The 17,233-nt window shown below is 41.8% G+C and overlaps 1 protein-coding gene across 3 annotated transcripts in view; it reads left to right on the forward strand.

Annotated features, from left to right (window-relative positions):
- The window catches only part of cdh7a (cadherin 7a), a 132,701-nt gene that overhangs the window by 66,640 nt on the left and 48,828 nt on the right, over positions 1–17,233 (forward strand). For all 3 annotated transcript variants that reach the window (XM_056364768.1, XM_056364767.1, XM_056364765.1), the window contains one exon: positions 11,546–11,840. In XM_056364768.1, coding sequence (XP_056220743.1) covers positions 11,546–11,840 — 295 coding nt within the window. The remainder of the gene's footprint in view (positions 1–11,545; positions 11,841–17,233) is intronic.

Genomic DNA, 17,233 nt, shown 5'->3' on the forward strand with positions numbered 1-17,233 from the left:
CTGTTTAAAGACCCGTCAGGCTGACTAACACCCACTTTGAAAAATGAAATGTTTAAGTGTCATTTTAAATTCATTCTGCTTTGGTTGCGTAAAATTTTAATTGTAATTCTTAACTTTTTATGTAGCATAAATTCTCATATAAAAACAGGTATTAAGTCTTCAACAATAACTGTTATAGCATTAGCTGGCACAAACAAATAAAGGGTGGGTAACTGCACTCAGTATTACAACCAATCAGAACATACATCCACCTTCCTGCTCCGAGAGTCTGTTTTTAACAGAAACACTTGTTAATTCCAGATTCTCCACTTCTCTGTTTTTTTTTTTAAAATGTTATGCTGCCATCAGCACTTCCTGCTGATTTTTCACATTAAAAGCCTTCCAACAATGGGAAGGCTTGAATGTTCTCGTTGCACAAAACGTGCCGAGCAGGAACAACAGAGAAAAGAAAAGGACTGGGATTAATTGGCGAATGTTAACGGTGTATCTGTTGGAGAAACAGCAGAGTGGCGAGTGTGATGTGACTGTTGTTGCATTGATGGAATTAGTGCTGTGGAAATGTACATAATACATAATTTATAAAGGCAACAGGTAAACATGCGGGAAGTTTTGTGTTTGCATTAACTGGGGCACAGGGTCTCTTTGCTTTTGCAGGTAAATAAAGCCACAGCCAACAAACATTTTAATATTCATATTACTTGTTTCTATACACACACACACACATATATATATACATACATATACAGTATACGGGTGACAAAGGAAAACGAATGCAGACGCTTCTACACAGGTGCACTGCATAGTATAATTAAGCAGTTAACGTCCCATCATGCCTTTGGGCAGGTATAGAAATGCTGAGCAGGCCCAGTTGGTTATGATTTTGGGTCAATATGGCAAGAGGAAGAGATCTCTTTGAAAGGGACTGACCAGCGTTTCAACTGGAGCAGTGACTAAAGTGACATCTGCATTCAGATCTATGGAACAGACGTCACTAAGTAGGGTCGGACATTGTGATGCGACAGCGCTCATTTGATGAGGGCGAAGCTCGTGTATTAGAGAGATATGTAAGGAAGAACAGAGCAACTCTTGATTAGATGACTGAGCATGTCAGAGCAGGACGTGATCAGACTGTGACAGCAAGATCAGGCCGTCAACGACTGCATAGAGAGGGATTTTATAGTGGGGTGTCAGTGTGTATAAAACCAGTTCAGTGGTGCAGAAAACCATCAGCACTGGTCTACAGAGAGGTGGAAAAAGGCGATCTGGTCAGATGAGTCAACACGTTCTCCACAAGGGGACGAGCTGCATGTGTGAGGGGAACCAGTGGCTCTGTTCATCGTGCTGGACGGTTCGGCTCCACTTGTCCCATTAGAGGGAAGTAAATCAATACAGAGTTGTTGTGAGCGATCACCTGTATCCTGTGATGGCTCCTCTGCATTTTATAAGTCTTTGTATTTCTTACGTTCACTCCAGTTATTTCCAGTTTCCTATTACTGATCTTTAACTTACTCACTGTGATAAATAACATCAACTACTCTCCACAATAGGTAGCCCTTGGTCCAATTTTTTTTTATTATACATGAGATCTACCCCTGCTAAAACATGTAAGCGCACTGATTAAATGTGTTATTCAAACACGGATAAGTCGACCAAAGTGCTGTGCAAACGCGGTAGATTGATTTTCAAGCTTTGCATTTTAAGTAGGCAATCACAACATTGGAATAAAATGTATCAGATTGTCACGAATTCATCAGGAAATATTCATAATTCCCGACCTATAGGATCATAGTCGATAGGCTTTTTTTTTATTTTTTATTTTTATTTATTTTGGAGACACAGTGTTGCAGTGAATCCAGTGGATTGTGACTGTGAAATATCAGAGTTGGAGCTTGAAACTTTAAGCTTTTGGATATTTATAGCCGGCTGTGGCCTCTTGTGCTGAACTGTTTATCCTGCCAGTAGATAGTCCGTCTTTTTTGTCCTTTTAGGTTTTAGGTTTCTATGTGTTTTTGTCATTGTGCACGTAAGCATTATCACCCAAACAGATTTCTCCAGTTTTATTGGAGTGTACTTTGCAGACGTAGCGATTAAAATCCTGAGACTGATGTCGCTATACGCTTTGTCCCTGTGTGTCGCCACGGCAATCCGATTTACATGCGAGCGTCAAAGTTTGGTTGAGTCTGTAAAAGAGTTCACTGACTAGTTTCCTCCAGTTTTTCATCGGTTCTGCTGCCTTTTAAAAGCATTCATGTTTACCCCAGAGGAATCAGAGAGATGAGTGACATGGTTTGATTTGAGTTGACACTGAGACAAAAGTTACTCATCAAATTTCCCTGTTTGATTTATTGGTTATGAGGCTGTTTTAAGCCCGTACTCGCTGTCGCACATGTCACTGAGAAGCTGAAATGCTGGTCCATAAGGAGGCTGTCGTATTTGACAACAAATTTCAATTTCAGAGACTGCTGGTTATTCTGAAACAGGAGATGTACGGGACGTCCGTATGTGACGCTAACGAGAGACTTTAAGAGGCTTGACGGATGGAAGTAGTAGGAGGAAATCGGGGGATGGTTGGTGGATCTTGGAGCTCTTTTCAGCACAGTGTGTTCAAAATGTAACACAAACTAATAACAAGTGTCCGCTGTTAACTGGTGCAGGTGTTATCTCTGCAACACAAACAGGAAACGCAGGGTTTAGTCTCAGTTCACCCCATAGTAACAACAATACAGGTTACAACTAACCCGGAGTCTTGTAGCTAACCAGGTGAGCTTACAGCTAACAGCTAATTAACAGCTAGCATTAACAAAGGTCACTAGCTTCACACTGATACAAACTTTAACCTTATATTCAGTAACGTTCATCTCATCTGGATTTTTACAGATCATTTCCTCTTTGTTCAGCTTCTTGCGTCCCGGGGTATTTTGCTTCACTTGAACCTGCAGACGAGAGAGTTAATAACGATCCGTCCAGCATGTAATGATGATATCTTCCACTGACACCACCTGATATGGAAATACACTTTCCTCCTCACTGTTCACATTTTCATTTAGATCCATCCATCAGCGGGCCGTCAGCTCTCGCCCGTACAGAAACAACAGTCCTCACATCGATAGCATCTAAAGATCCTTTTTTCATTTTGTGACTAAAGAGCTTTGATTCACTCCCCAATAACACTTTGAAAGAGAAGCCTATTCCTGTCTTCCGTTTATGTTCATGTCTTTGATGAGGGCAGCTGAATGCCACACACACACACACACACACACACACACAAAATAAAAAAATAAAATAAAGTGAAAGCTTGCCCTGATTGCGAGCTTGATTACTTTCATTGATGTGGATGACAAATCGGCATGGTGGCAAAGCTGGCAAAGCACGGGAGGCAGCGGGGCATCGGGCTGAAAGGCCTGGGAAGCACTCCTGCATGTCTTTAATTAACATGTGTGTGTCAAGGGCAACTCCAAACATGATCGTACTGTGCTAAAGTAATTTAGGGAGCATTTTAGTCACATCTAAAATGCATTTAAAAATTCCTGTTGGGCAGTAGATCAGCAGCTTTGATGAGATGGACACTTCACCTCGTGCTGTAAAATGTGTGTGTGTGTGTGTGTGTGTCTGTAGCTTTTTGTCCGGTGCATTGATGCTGCACTATTTATTGCATTCATGGTGGTACAGATGCAGCTGCTCAGTTCTTCTTTTCAACATCAGACAGTGAATCACAAAGTGATACTTGTAATGCCCCCCCCTTTTCTTTTTTTTTTACACACACACATATATATATATATATATATATATATACAGTATATCTGCTATTGCTCACTGTATCAAACAGTCATTAATCATTAATCAAAATATTCCTTATAAAACCTGAGATGTGGTCTGGTCTCCGGCAGCCTTTTTCTTTTTTGGCTCTGTAACTTTTACCAGCAGCACAACTCGCAGGCTGCTCCATTGTTTTCTGCCAGATCGGATCGTTTCAGAAGCGAAGCCTCTTATGCACCGCAGGCTACGAGTACATTATGTTTCAGGGTTATATTAAGCACAGGCCAGCGCATGAATACATGTAACTGATACCCACATTCATGTGAGTTTGATGATTTAATGTGACGGAGACATGAATGACTCATCTGATATGTTCTCGGTTTAAAAACTGAGTGTGTACGTACTGTTTTTGAGATCTTGACTAAAATTGTTCAGGCCTGTTTCTGTGAAATGAAATTCACACACATACACACACACACACACACACACACACAACACACACGAAATAAGAGCCATTATCTCTTTGGTGTTATGATTCAGCCGGCAGGTTCAGATATTAGCTGCCTCCGTCTGATGGAGGCAAAGTGTATATGAATGACAGACAGGAATAATAATTATTATTGTTATTATTTCTGACTTTGATTGAAAGCATACACGTCAGAGAGAGAGCAGTGAACTCTGCTGAAAACTGCCTCTCTGCATTTTCATATTTATCCCCAAAAAAGATGTATCTGCACTCGCTTTGTACCTGCTGCCGCGCCGCCGCACACACGTCTCTTTGTGCAGATCTAAGTCTATTAAACTGCCTTTTTGACAAATTTCTAATCAGCTTATTTGGGATAGAAAACAAAATTCCTCCTTATTCAATTTTGCTCAGTAAAGAAAATGTGTTGCTCTTTTGTTTGGGAAAGAAAAAGAGGCTACGATCGCTCCCTCCCGAGTTACAGCACGGAAAAACAGCCAGAAGTGTTTTTGCAGAACATGATGATGTCACAGTGGAGTCGACCTTTGACCCCTTGGATATAAAATGTCATCACTTCATTTTATAGTATATAGACAATTGAGTGATCGTGAACTTTGACCTTTGACCATCAAAATCGAAGGAGTTCATCCTTGAGTCCAAGTCGACTCTTTCGGTTTTTTCAAACTCTAGTGAGACACGTCACTACGAAACAGGAAGCTCGTTGCCAACAACAAGAAGCAACCGTTAGCACTAGCCCCGTTTCTGTGCATGGCTGAAAGCCTCGTTTCTATTGGCCAAACAATAATAACATTTCATCTGATTTTGACTGGTTTCACCTCGACTCCTTTAACTGCTTCAGCTGCAGTTCCTATAAAAAAAAAAAATAAAAAAATGTTCATGTTTACACTTCTAATTTTCAGCATAATATTAAAACATTTCATTATTTTTAAGCCGCTTTTGCTAATTAATGTTTAATATTTTAACGTTGAATCACTTGAGAGTCGGGCACGTGCAGCAGATTCAGAATGGATGACGAACACGACCCCTCGGAGGTCTTGTAGAGTCCATGCCTCAGTGGGCCGGCGCTGTTTGCAACCAGCAGCATATTAAGCAGGTGGTCATGATGTTTTGGCTCATTAGTGTGTGTCAGCCTCATGTGGCACTAATCCAAACAAATACCACGATCACATGTCAGGTGGTTTTGTGTGTTTGTATGCATGCGTACGTGCACATAATTTATGTCTGATTGTATTGGATGCGACAATAATAAACATTTTTTTTTCAAAGCAAGCCGATAAAACACAAAGAGCATAAAACATTAGGGAGGGCTTAAGGGGTTAACAACCAGACACGTTTTTATCAAAGGACGGAGAATAAGCAGAAACCTGTGTTTACAGATCCCATGCAACCGCACACCACTGCGTGATAGCTAACAGTTTCTCCATGGTGATTGCTAATTCCCCACCTCCCAGCTTGAAATGAAAGAGGAGAGGCTGAGCCACTGAGCCCCTCTCAGAGCACAGCACCATGGCTACTCACCAGAACATGGCCGAGTGAATAGATGAAAAGCCAAGCATGTCGGGAGCTGATGTCAGTGACAGCTGCACTGAAGCCCACATCTACATTTTTAGCTCTTTCTTTTGTTTGCAGAGTGACCCGTCTTCGCCCCCCCCCCCCACCCCACCCCAACCCCCCGCCCCCTCCGGTCCCACTCCTTCATTCCAGCTTCATGTATGTGTTATTTAATGAGTCTAAGCTCCCTGCTGGCTTTACATATGGCACATATTAGGTGTCCAATAATAACCTGGCACAATCATGATTTCAGTGGGACTTGATTAATTAACCATGGTCTATGATTTATACCGTAGGAAGGATTGTTGTGTGCAGGTTTTCTTCTATTTCTCAACAGGAAAGAATATCAGTCCTTTATTCACGTTTTATTTTTGGCTTGTTTTTTTGTTTTTTTCTGATACGTACTGCACTACCTTGCTTGTAGAGCCCCCGTTAAACCCTGCCGTTCGAGCTGCTGTGTGAAATTTCTTGAGGGCAATTGTTGATTAAGAGCTCCTCAGCAGCAGCAGAGGCTGTTTTAGTGTACTCCAGGATCCAGGATTGCTCACAGGTTGCCTCTAGGTATGGACCTTTGTGTCCATTTTGGATTGTGCACAGTCCATTGAATAGAAGAAATTTTACTCTCCTCGAAAGAGAGAGAGAGAGATGCAAATACAGGGTTTGAGCTCTTTTATTTATGTTTATTTTTTTTGTCTTATTTGAAGCTGCTATATTTTTCTATTTCCACTGTGGTACAGAGCCAAGTCGAATGGGCGTTGAGAGGAACAAAATAGGATTACACACCATCCAACATGAGTTTTCATGTAGCACAAAATGGCAAAAATGAAAATTCAACTGCGAGAACAATCTGAACACGTTGTGCAGTAGTTGTAGTGATAGGACAAGCATGTATCAGTGGGTTGTTATGGGTTCTTTTATGCTTTTTTACCCTTCTCCCTTGCTACAAGGTAAACAAGCAAACACAAAGCTAACAGGCTGGTCCCTGGAGAACCGCCTGCATACAAAGCGGTGATGAGTGTCAGCACTGATTTCAGAAGGGCTCGTGTTCAGATCCCGCCCCACCTTCACAATCCTTCATGGTGCCTTTGAGCTACGCTGCCGCTGCGGCGCCGCGCTGCACGCTGTGCTACACTCACCTCAAGGGAAGCAGAGAAAAGAATTACAGAGGAGTATTTACATTTTTGCAAGTGAAGCAACTATGGTGTTGAGTAAAAAGTAATAAGAGTCGAAACTTCAAAAACCACCTGAAAATGAGCAGTGACGGTTTGAAAATGGGTTAGATTAATGGGGGGGGGGGGGTATTTGACCAAGGCTTGCTTTTAATAAGCCCTGCCAAGCTATACATATTTGATGTGGTCTTCAGTGTTGATGAGATTTTAGAGACGGAATATATGAGGCCAGTCGCTGTGCTGTTGTGCGTCTTCCCGGGAAATGGAGCAAACCAAACAGTTCACTGAAAAGACCACATAGTGTGCTTGGCCCCCTGACCCGGGCCTGCATGCTTTGTGGCCTGTCAGCTTTGTCCTCCTTGTCCATGGCATTTACCGGAAACAAACCGCCACGGATGGCTTCCTTGGGATTAAATGTTGACTCTCCCTCTCTCTCTCTCTCTCTCTCCATGACTGACAATTTACCTCAAGTTTGCTCCTGACAGCGGGAGGTGGGTGAATAAACACGGTGAGCTCCACGAGAGAGGTGGCATATCCATGCCGAGGCTTGAGGACACAACCAATGCAATCACCGTGCCCCTAACGTGGCATCCATCAGCCGGCTGATGGATTCCATTAATAAAAGACCTTTGGTGTTGTATCCTCTGTTCAGTATGTACTCCTTCAGCGCTACCAGTATAATATTGACCTAATCATTCTCCACCCCTGGAGCAAGCTCGGAACCTGAAATACCATTGTTATTTATCCCATAATGAGATGTTGACATTTACAGATAAATTGAAAGAAGAGTTTCAACAATAATCCCGTCTGACTACACTGTGTTATAGAAAGAAATGCTGTTCACGACTCTACTCAATAAACAACAAGGGGGGGGGGGGGGGGGGGGGTACTTAATTGAAAAGCAGTGTTCACAGTTTGCTCAAACTCACTCATTTGTTCCATTTTGACAGTACAAAAAAAAAAATAACAATCATAATGATAAAAAAATTATTTGCTTGCTCCAATATAATCTTCTCTGTGAACCATTTCCCCACAGTGTAATACATTAGCTGTACTTTTTGTACTGGGTCAGGCGTGGTAAGGATATTAAAAATCATGCAGCGTCAAAGAGGGTTCTGGCAAACCATCAGACGACTCTAGAAGGGAGAGGGCGGGTCTTTGCCCCCGACCGTTTTAATCAGCGGTACTTTGCTGCCGAGCTCAACCGAGGATCCGGGCGACCTGTCTGCAGATTTCGTTCTAAGCCGTAGTCGTGTCCCTGGCAGAGGTTAGAGGTAGTAGTTAGAGAGTGCCGGGACGGCAGGGAATCTAACCTGAGACGCAAAAGGCTCTGGCTGTTTTTCCCCGGCTGTCACTGGTAACACGCGCCTCTTCAGTGTCACTCGCAGTTCAGGAAATCAGCGCCTCAGGCTCCTTTAGGAAACGTAGACCAGTCTGACAAAGAGATTCTGACTGAATGAACGGAAGCTCAGTTTCAGGAGGCGTGATTTGGTTTTTATGTCTGGCTCTTGGAACAGTTGATCAGCCCCTTGCACGTCCGGGTTGCTTGTATTTTTCGTGAACTTGGACAAGGTCTTAGCTGTCCTAGTGTTCTCCGAGGTTTTTCTGTAGGAGTATGAGGCGTTGGAGCCATCTAAAGCGATGCAAAAACCTGTGCTAATGCATTGTGTGATTTTCAGCAACTAAATTTCAAGCTAGAGAGTAGAGCGCAAAGTCCAGTTTGGCAACTTGGAGTAACTATAAGGTCTCAACTGGGACTGTGTTTTTGCGTAAAACATTTCCAATGGCATCTTTTCTTTTGTTTTTGGCACATTTGAAAAGATTTGGCGTCGTAAAGTTTTGGCAAAATATAAAAAGAATGCTACTCAACCCATGAAAACAGTTGTGTAATATCTTCCTCGGCTCTGGAGAGAGCTCTCCAAAGTGTCCGAAAGTAAACCCTGATGATGGAGGCAACGGATCAGATGAAAGATACTTTCCAGGATCCAGTGTTTTTGGAGCTTGACCCATGTTTGGGACTCAAAAGTCAGAATATTTTTGGCCTCTACAGCCTCAGCTTTGACAATTCTTTTTAATCTGTTCCTCGTGCATCCGTTCCAACTGAATGATAGTGCACTACTTAATCACTGGAGTACCCCTTTAACTTTGCAATGTTTACACTGTGATTATTGGCGGCGTGTACTGATTATTTTGCAGAAACCATTTGTCTCAGTGCAACAGGCTGGAGAGAGCTTGGCTCGGGACTAAGTGGGGAAAGCAACGGAAAGAGCAATTTTGAACAGATAGACAGATGGAAATACTCAGCTCAGTCTTTCCTGATGCCACTGGTTTTGGAGGCAACAAGGCTCAAAACACTTAGTGGTAGACTGAGAACACCATCGAAGTGCCGATATTACAGTTTCAATTGAAGCTTTATTCTGTGCACATTTCCCACCGAATATTGAGAAGCATGAAAAGCATTCCCTGAAAAATATCCACTAAAAGCATGCTCTACATGCCTCGCCTTTAATTGAGGTGTTTCGCTGCGTTGGAGTTGATAGAGTAAAGACAGAAGCATGCACTCTGCTAAATGCTGACAATTAAAAACGGTCCATGTGTCCATCTTTAAATACCAACAACGGCCCTTCCCTTAAGATATGCGACAGTTTCTGTGTTCGCTCTGATGTGCAGCACATTGAAGGGATTGATGGCCATCAGACAGCTCTGACTTCAAAACAGGATCATTCAAGGTTGGTTACTTGTCATGGTAATTTTAATGCTCCAAGAGCTTCGAGTGTTCTTTCTTTAGAGTTGTTCAAGGATTTTTTTTTTTGTACAGTCGTACTTTGAGTCGGGGTCTTAAAGTCATCTTTAAACTCGTGACTTGTTCCTCTGAGAATAAACCTCTGTCATAAGTGGAGGGTTGTTATAGTGACTACAAAGGATCGCTGATGAAGAACGTCGCTTGTCTGACTTCTTGTATGTTTTTCTATGGATCATTATAACAACTTCTATTAATATTTGTTGCCTCTTGTAGCTACTCGAAGGAAACGTGAGTTTCGTAGTTGAATTGAAGATATGAACTTGTGTGCCACCAGTTTGAGAGAAGGATGGTTTATATGACCATAAAAAAAAAGTATTTGATGTGACGGCATAGCTCTTGGCACATGACCTCACCTTGCTATCAGTAGTAGGTGCACTTCAAGCTTTACACTTTACACACTGGCTGCTGTTAATGTCAATGACAGGGAAACTGGTGAAGGTATTTGAGCTTTGATATACAGATTTCATTTAACACAGTGTGTCATTGAGATATTGCACACAGAACATTCACATCTATCAAACCATCTGTGCTCCTTTTTATTCCAAAGGGCAGAAAACGGATGAAAAGAAGTGCAACATGGAACACTGAGTCTGGCTTCAACTCAACAGAGCATTCACTCGCCGCCATTGAAATGGTGGTTTTTAAATATTGGATGTTTCACTACCTAAGATGTGACTACACCTGACATCCGAGTCTTTTAAGCAAAGGGGTCAAACGCAGGCATCAATGGAGCGTTCCCACAGGGGGCGGATGTATTATATTCCCCAGTGCAGCTTTATTAATCTCCGACTGCCACTGGGGGTTTGGAGCCTTCAGCCGAGCTGCCCCTTCGCTCCCGTTTTCACAACCCCCTCCTCAAAACACACCTCTCCAAACTTGCCTATTCTCCAACACTGCAATCGTATTCATTTCTATGCAATCGTATTTATTCTAATTTATTTTGTAGTCTATGCTTCGTACTTGCTGTTTTCTCTCTTCCTGTGTGTTGTACTGCGTCCTTGAGTGACTTGAGAGACGCCAATAAATAAAATGTATTTTTATTATTACTAGTAATTTGCAAGATTTGCAATAAAACTCATTTTACCTTCACATTACTTATGGTTTATTAGAAAACTTGAAACACGTAGGCTTGGTGAATCATTCATCATTGTTTTATTGACTGTGCTTTTTTTTTTTTTTAAAGTGAGATGAGCTAGTTATTGCTGGAGGTTTTTAATGGAAAAATTGTCTGTTTGATCATTTGTAATGACAATTACATCAGTTAACAAATCACAGTGGCATTGCAGTAAGTGGCAGCATTTCATTTCATGCCATTATTTGTATCCAAATGCAAATCTTGATGGGATTTTGTAGCAAAATTCATTCATGCATAAACGGTGCATGTTTTGATCTTTTGATCCAGTTCGGATGTTTGTCTGATTCACATGCTGTGTGTCGTTTTTTATGCACATGGTGTAAATATTTAATATTTTATACAGCATTTACATATTTTAGTAGTATATATTTAATATATTTATAGATTATGTTAAATAAGGAGAGTGACGAGAAATGCATTAAAATACAACCGAGTTTAAATTCCAGTTCAATCAGTTTGGCTTGTTGTCTGTGAACCACCTCATTTGTAAAATCATTATTTAATAATTGCTCGTGGAACAGAGCTTTGAGACAGAAGCCCTGAAGCCATTCTTTATTAAGTCCAGCACCACCGCTTCAATATTAAGGTTATTCTTGCTCCGGTAGATTATTTACGACATTTATGATGTTTTTCTTTTCTTCCAACAGCTACACTCGGATGTGGACAAAGGAGACGGCAAAGTGAAGTACGTGCTCTCCGGAGAGGGCGCCACCTCCATCTTCACCATTGATGAGAACACGGGAGACATCCACGCCACAAAGAGGCTCGACCGGGAGGCGCAGGCCTACTACACCCTGCAGGCTCAAGCTGTAGACCGACTCACTAATTTACCTGTGGAGCCCAAGTCTGAATTCGTGGTCAAGGTCCAGGACATCAATGATAATGAGCCTAAGTTTCTCGATGGACCGTACTTGGCAGGGGTACCGGAGATGTCACCCTTAGGTAAGCCGTGAATATAACGCCCTAACAACTCTCCCTTTTTATTTTTCTCCTATATGTTCTCCATGCTCCATCCTCCACGTTTTCCTCTCTTCCTGCTCTCTCTCACACACTCTTGACTTTCTCTTTGACTTGCCCTCGCTCCTACATCTGCATTTGATAATTTTCCACCTCACTGAATTTGTCTTCATCTCTCTCAGTCTTTAGGTCACGGGGGGAAAACGGGAAGTTTGCAATATTAATTTGAATCCAGGGTGTTCGCTTTGTAAGACACAATACGTGCTAATCACGTTGGGCGCAGTTTAAACTTCATGAAGTTCCTCTCGAACATGAGCTCCATATCAATTGAGGTCCAGGTTAAACTACTTGGGTTTAGGTATCCCTTAGCCAGACTATGCAGGTTTATTGGCTTCTTTGTACTTTTCACCGATATGCATATAAATAAGACCACGGACATTTCTCCTCTTGAAGTCTTTGAGCTTTTAAATATCTTTGATTTAGTTTTTTTGAAAGCATGATGATTTACAAAAATTGGGCTTCTAAAATGCCCTTGGAACTTTTGACAAGGCAAAGCAACTGTAGCACATTTAGTAAGTCAAAGTGCTTCACTAAAGACATTTTGAGTAACATAACAGAAGTCAAAAAAGTCTAAAACACCAAATGAAAGAAATCAGTCAATGCTTGAAGCAAAACCTAAAATCTAATCATGAGCAATGATGAATAAAGAAGTTTTTTAGCCTTGGTTTTAAAGTAGTACGTCTCAAATCTTCTGGAGAAGTTCACTTTTCAGATACGAAAAGCCGCTTCATCACACACTTTTTTAAATCGAAGTATAAGCAGGCGAGCGGCAGACAATCTGAGATAGCCGGAGGGTTTATAATGGGTGGAAATCAGATATATTCAGCGCTTGAAACATAAAGGAGGCTGTAAACAATAAGGAGTTATTTATCAAGTCCAGTACTCTTCTTCATATGTGCCGTTCGACTGTTAAACAAGTTTAATAAAAACTCCCCCTGAAACTGTTTATGGAGGGCTATCCTCTAAATTGTGTGATGACATGGTCAGTCATTTACATCGTTTACAATAAGAAAGTCACTGGAATAAAGTAGCTTCCCCTCAAGTGTATTTGCAATCACGGTTCGTAAGACTGTAGCCGTGCTAGCAGCTCTGTGAGGCCGTATACTGAGGTACAGTAGCGCCCTTAGCCAAAGGTTAAAGTCAGCATGCTAACATGCTCACGATGACAATGCTAACATGCGGATGTTTAGCTGCTATAATGTTCACCGTCTTAGTTTAGAATGTTAGCATGCTAACATTTGCTAATTAGCGGTAGCCTTAGTGCAGCTGGAATCCGGTGATAAACAAGGATCGGGCAGCCTCATGATGGCGCTACATTTAGTAGTCAGATTACAAAAATTACAATTATTACAATTTTATTAAAGCTAAGTAGTTGTATTATGTGTGTATGTAGTTATATTTTTAGTCCTAAAGTGGTGGACCAATCAGCCAACAGGCAACATCGCCATACTGCAGCTAAAAACATGATACAGCCTAATTTACTTGTCCAAAGGACTCAGCAGGTCATATTTCATTGATCACATTAGCATTCATTGCTGCAGATATTTCTTGTACCTGCCTGTTTTAAATGCGCTCCTGGAGGAAGTCACCCTATCAGACTGTGTCTTTAAACCACCTGCATGGTCAAGATTTCCTTCCCAAGGTTTTGAACGGGTCACGCTCACGCTCAAAATGTGAGTAAATGCAAATGAGAGACAACAACATCCCGAGGCCTTTCAAGTTAGGAGCAGGTGTATTAGGAGCACAGCTGGAATGAGAAAGAGTGACCTCCATAGTGATAAGCCACGGTCTGTGTGCGCTTTATATAGACCCTCACATGGCACTTAAACCATTTTATCAGTTTACCAAAGCTGGTTTGGGTTGTTTTTGAGGGTTTGTTTTTTTCTTTCAAAGCATGACTTTGAAATCACAGAAGTAAAACTCTACATTTTGGTCAACAAGAAATGGGTTGTGCTGAGCATAAAAATGCTTTCAACATGCTGTTTCATGGTGGTTTCAGTCAGCCAGACTCAGTGTATTGTAAAGTGGAGTGATGCATCTTAATTTACATATTTATCACCTCACATATGCCAGCGCAGACCTCTAGGCTTAGAACTGTTGATGAATGACGAATGTTTAAAAACTGAGTCAAGCAAACTTAAGGTCTGAATCAGCCTTCCAGGGCCACAGGCGCTCTCTCCACAAATTGGACTCAGAGTTCACGCTGGCCGGTACTTTCAGGTACCTGCCTGCTGAAAGTGTGTCCGAAAAAATGTCTGATACAGACAAATACATTTCTATCCATCCATTATCTTGCCACTTCACAGTGAGCAGAGCAGCGCAGACATCCTTAACGTCCTCCAGCCTCTCCTAGGGGTTCCCAGGGCGCTCCAAGGCATGCTGGGAGCTGTGGTCTAATCACAAGTGAGCTGTGACTGATGGGATGGAGACAGAAATAAACTTGGCTGTCAATACGGAAATACAGGGAAAAAAAAAAAAAAGGGGGTGATATTATGGCCTTTTCATTGGATTTAAAAAACACAAGCAGAAAGTTGGAGATAACTTCAGACCGAGAAATTACTTCATGCGAATGATGAATCACATTTATTTTCTCTTGAGGTGTTCCAGTTATTGATTATTTCGTAAAACTTTTGCAGGGCATGAACTTTCGCGGTCGTAAATGCGGTGGCACGTTGCATCCTCTGAGAGAGAGAACAGGAAATAAAACATATACCATTTCCAATATTTGATACGGATCTTGTTCACAAACAGGAATTAACTGTGCCAGGCGCCGCAATCTGCAGTCAGTATAATAGTTCATTATCAGAATCGGGGCTTCGCAATCAGTCCTCTCAGGATGTTGAAAAGATGTAGATTTGCTGCTCAAACGATGTCAAATTCATTACACAATCAGCATTACTTTATTAAAATATGCAAGAGAAGGGTGTAATTAGAAAGTAGTTGAGAATTACTTTAAAGAGTAACTGAAGAATATATCCATTTTTTTTTTTTTTAAAGTTAATGAATTAAATGTACATCCACTTTATTATATTATCAGCATATTCTTGTCTCTAGGGTAAACTCTTTTTTTTTTTTTTTTTTTTTAGAGAAAATTGAATTAAAACCAAAAGTCTGTGATGTTGCCTTGCAGTCTTTGGCATCACCCTGAATGTATAAAACTTCATTTACATCTCGTAGCTGTCTTTGTGATTTTAAAAGGAGAGCTTGAGGGACACAGTGTCTGTGGTAACATGGTAACTAGGGGAAGGTGGGAGGGTGAGATCTGGATTTGAAATGCATTTTTGTCCAATATGAAGTTAAACCCGGGGGGTGTTACTTACCTCTTTAAAACCGGCAACAAGTTGTGAACGTGACGCTGGCAAATTATCACCCTTTTTAAGCTGATGTAGCCGATTGCGGCGGAGCATTAGGACTCATCTGGAGTCAGTGTGTCATGGCACCTGAGATGTTGATCTCCGCTGACTCCTGAGGGAAATACGGTTCTGTAGCTGGTAAATGCTCCACTGTGGTTCAACTTTGTCTGTGGAACGAAAAACGGCTGCCTGCTGCAGTCGGAAAAAGACACAGAGATTGTATGAAGCTCTGTGGAGCTGAGGGGAGCAGGGGAATCCTCTGAGGGATTGATCCCCTCTCACATATAGTGAATACGTGATCGATTGTTAAAATAAATCTTTTTTATCATAAACGCTTTAAGTTTCAGGGCTCTGCCGACAAAAGTATCTGCACGTCGCACTTTCCATAAACACTGCGCCTCTGCATCGCATCAATGCCTCAAACACGCGTGGCAGCGTACAGATGGAAATGACTGAGTACAAAGGTGTTTGTGGCTTTTTTAGAACCTTCAAAGTCAAAAATGAAGATTTCAGCAGGCGTACAGTGGGAGTGGGAGTCGTTCCAACGGAAGCAGCGCTTTGCTTACAACACAGGCGCCGAGATCTCTGAAGGATTACACAGCCGCCTGTCAACGGGGGGTACAGAGCTCAGGCTTAAGGAACCAGAGGATTAGAGTACAAGGGCTCGGAGTCTCGTGTCCAACCCGAGATAAGACAGCAACTCGGTACATCAACCACAGGAGGAATGCGTTCACACCACGAGCGCCGAGATGCAGGGTCACCCCTCGCCACTTTATTTACTGCGCCAGCTCCTGCGAGGGTCTTCATCACAAGTTGTGAGAACAACAGGAGAATAATGCATCGCCTCCCTTTGTAAATATCTGCTCAAAGCAATTATCAATGCAGTAAAGAACAGGGAAGGGTCAAGCACCCCCTGTCCTCAATAATTCCTTTATAGATGTCTTTAAATCATTAATGGTCACAGCTCTGCACGGCTGATGAATGGGTTCAATTTAGAGGAAATCATGAATTTAATTAATTAAAGTAATTAGAGGCAGTGCTCGTCCATACACACGGAGACCTTATGGCCCGGGGATCTCTGAAGGCTTTTGTCTTAATCACGGCAGGGACGTCAAATAAAAGACAAGAGAGCTCGAGGACAGTTGGAGGTGTGACAATCGCGAGCCTTGGCTCCGTCCCGCTGCACAGCGAAGGGGCCAAAGGAGCAGTTTGAGGTCTCATTACAAGCATAGAGAATGTAATGTCAACTCAAGGCCACAGCTCTTGGATTTACTACTCACCAGTCCTATAGCCAGCTGTCATTGTTCCTGTCTAATTCATGAGAGCGGAGATCAAGGATGGGATGGTTTTAAAGAGAGTCCATTGAAATTTTGGTTTCATATTGATTCTACTGTGCGCAAATCTCATTGGACTACATGATCATTTTCTGTCATCCCTATTTACGTACATGCGTTAGGCAGAAAATACAAAACACCATCACTAATTATGACCTCAGTGCTACTGACATCATATGAGAGTGTGACAAAGAAGATCATATTACAGTGCACTTTCGGGGTACCTAATAAAGTGGGCACTGAGATGCTCTGTCCAAAAAACCCCCCCACACAGACAGAAAACAGCAGGAAGCTGCTAACTTTCTTTGAAAGTTTTGTAATTCACTTTTTTTGCTTGGCGGCTGCAAATGAATGTGAATTGAACTCGAAGCAATAATCCCTGCTTATCTGAAACAGTGGGGAGCAGGTGTGAATGTGCATGAATATAATCAACTTAATCAGCGTCGCCTTCTTTGAATACTCATGAAGGCGTTGTGAAATTACTGGGCTTAAATGAAATGTTTTAATATTGATTTTTTTTATTTTATTTTTTATTTTAAAATATATGTACGTTCAGATTTTGGTTTCGAATCCAATCACCTTTTGCCACATGAAAAATGATTTCTATCTCTACATGAAGAGGATGTGAAAA

Source organism: Seriola aureovittata, chromosome 20, assembly GCF_021018895.1.
Source record: "Seriola aureovittata isolate HTS-2021-v1 ecotype China chromosome 20, ASM2101889v1, whole genome shotgun sequence".
Taxonomy (NCBI): Eukaryota; Metazoa; Chordata; class Actinopteri; order Carangiformes; family Carangidae; genus Seriola; species Seriola aureovittata.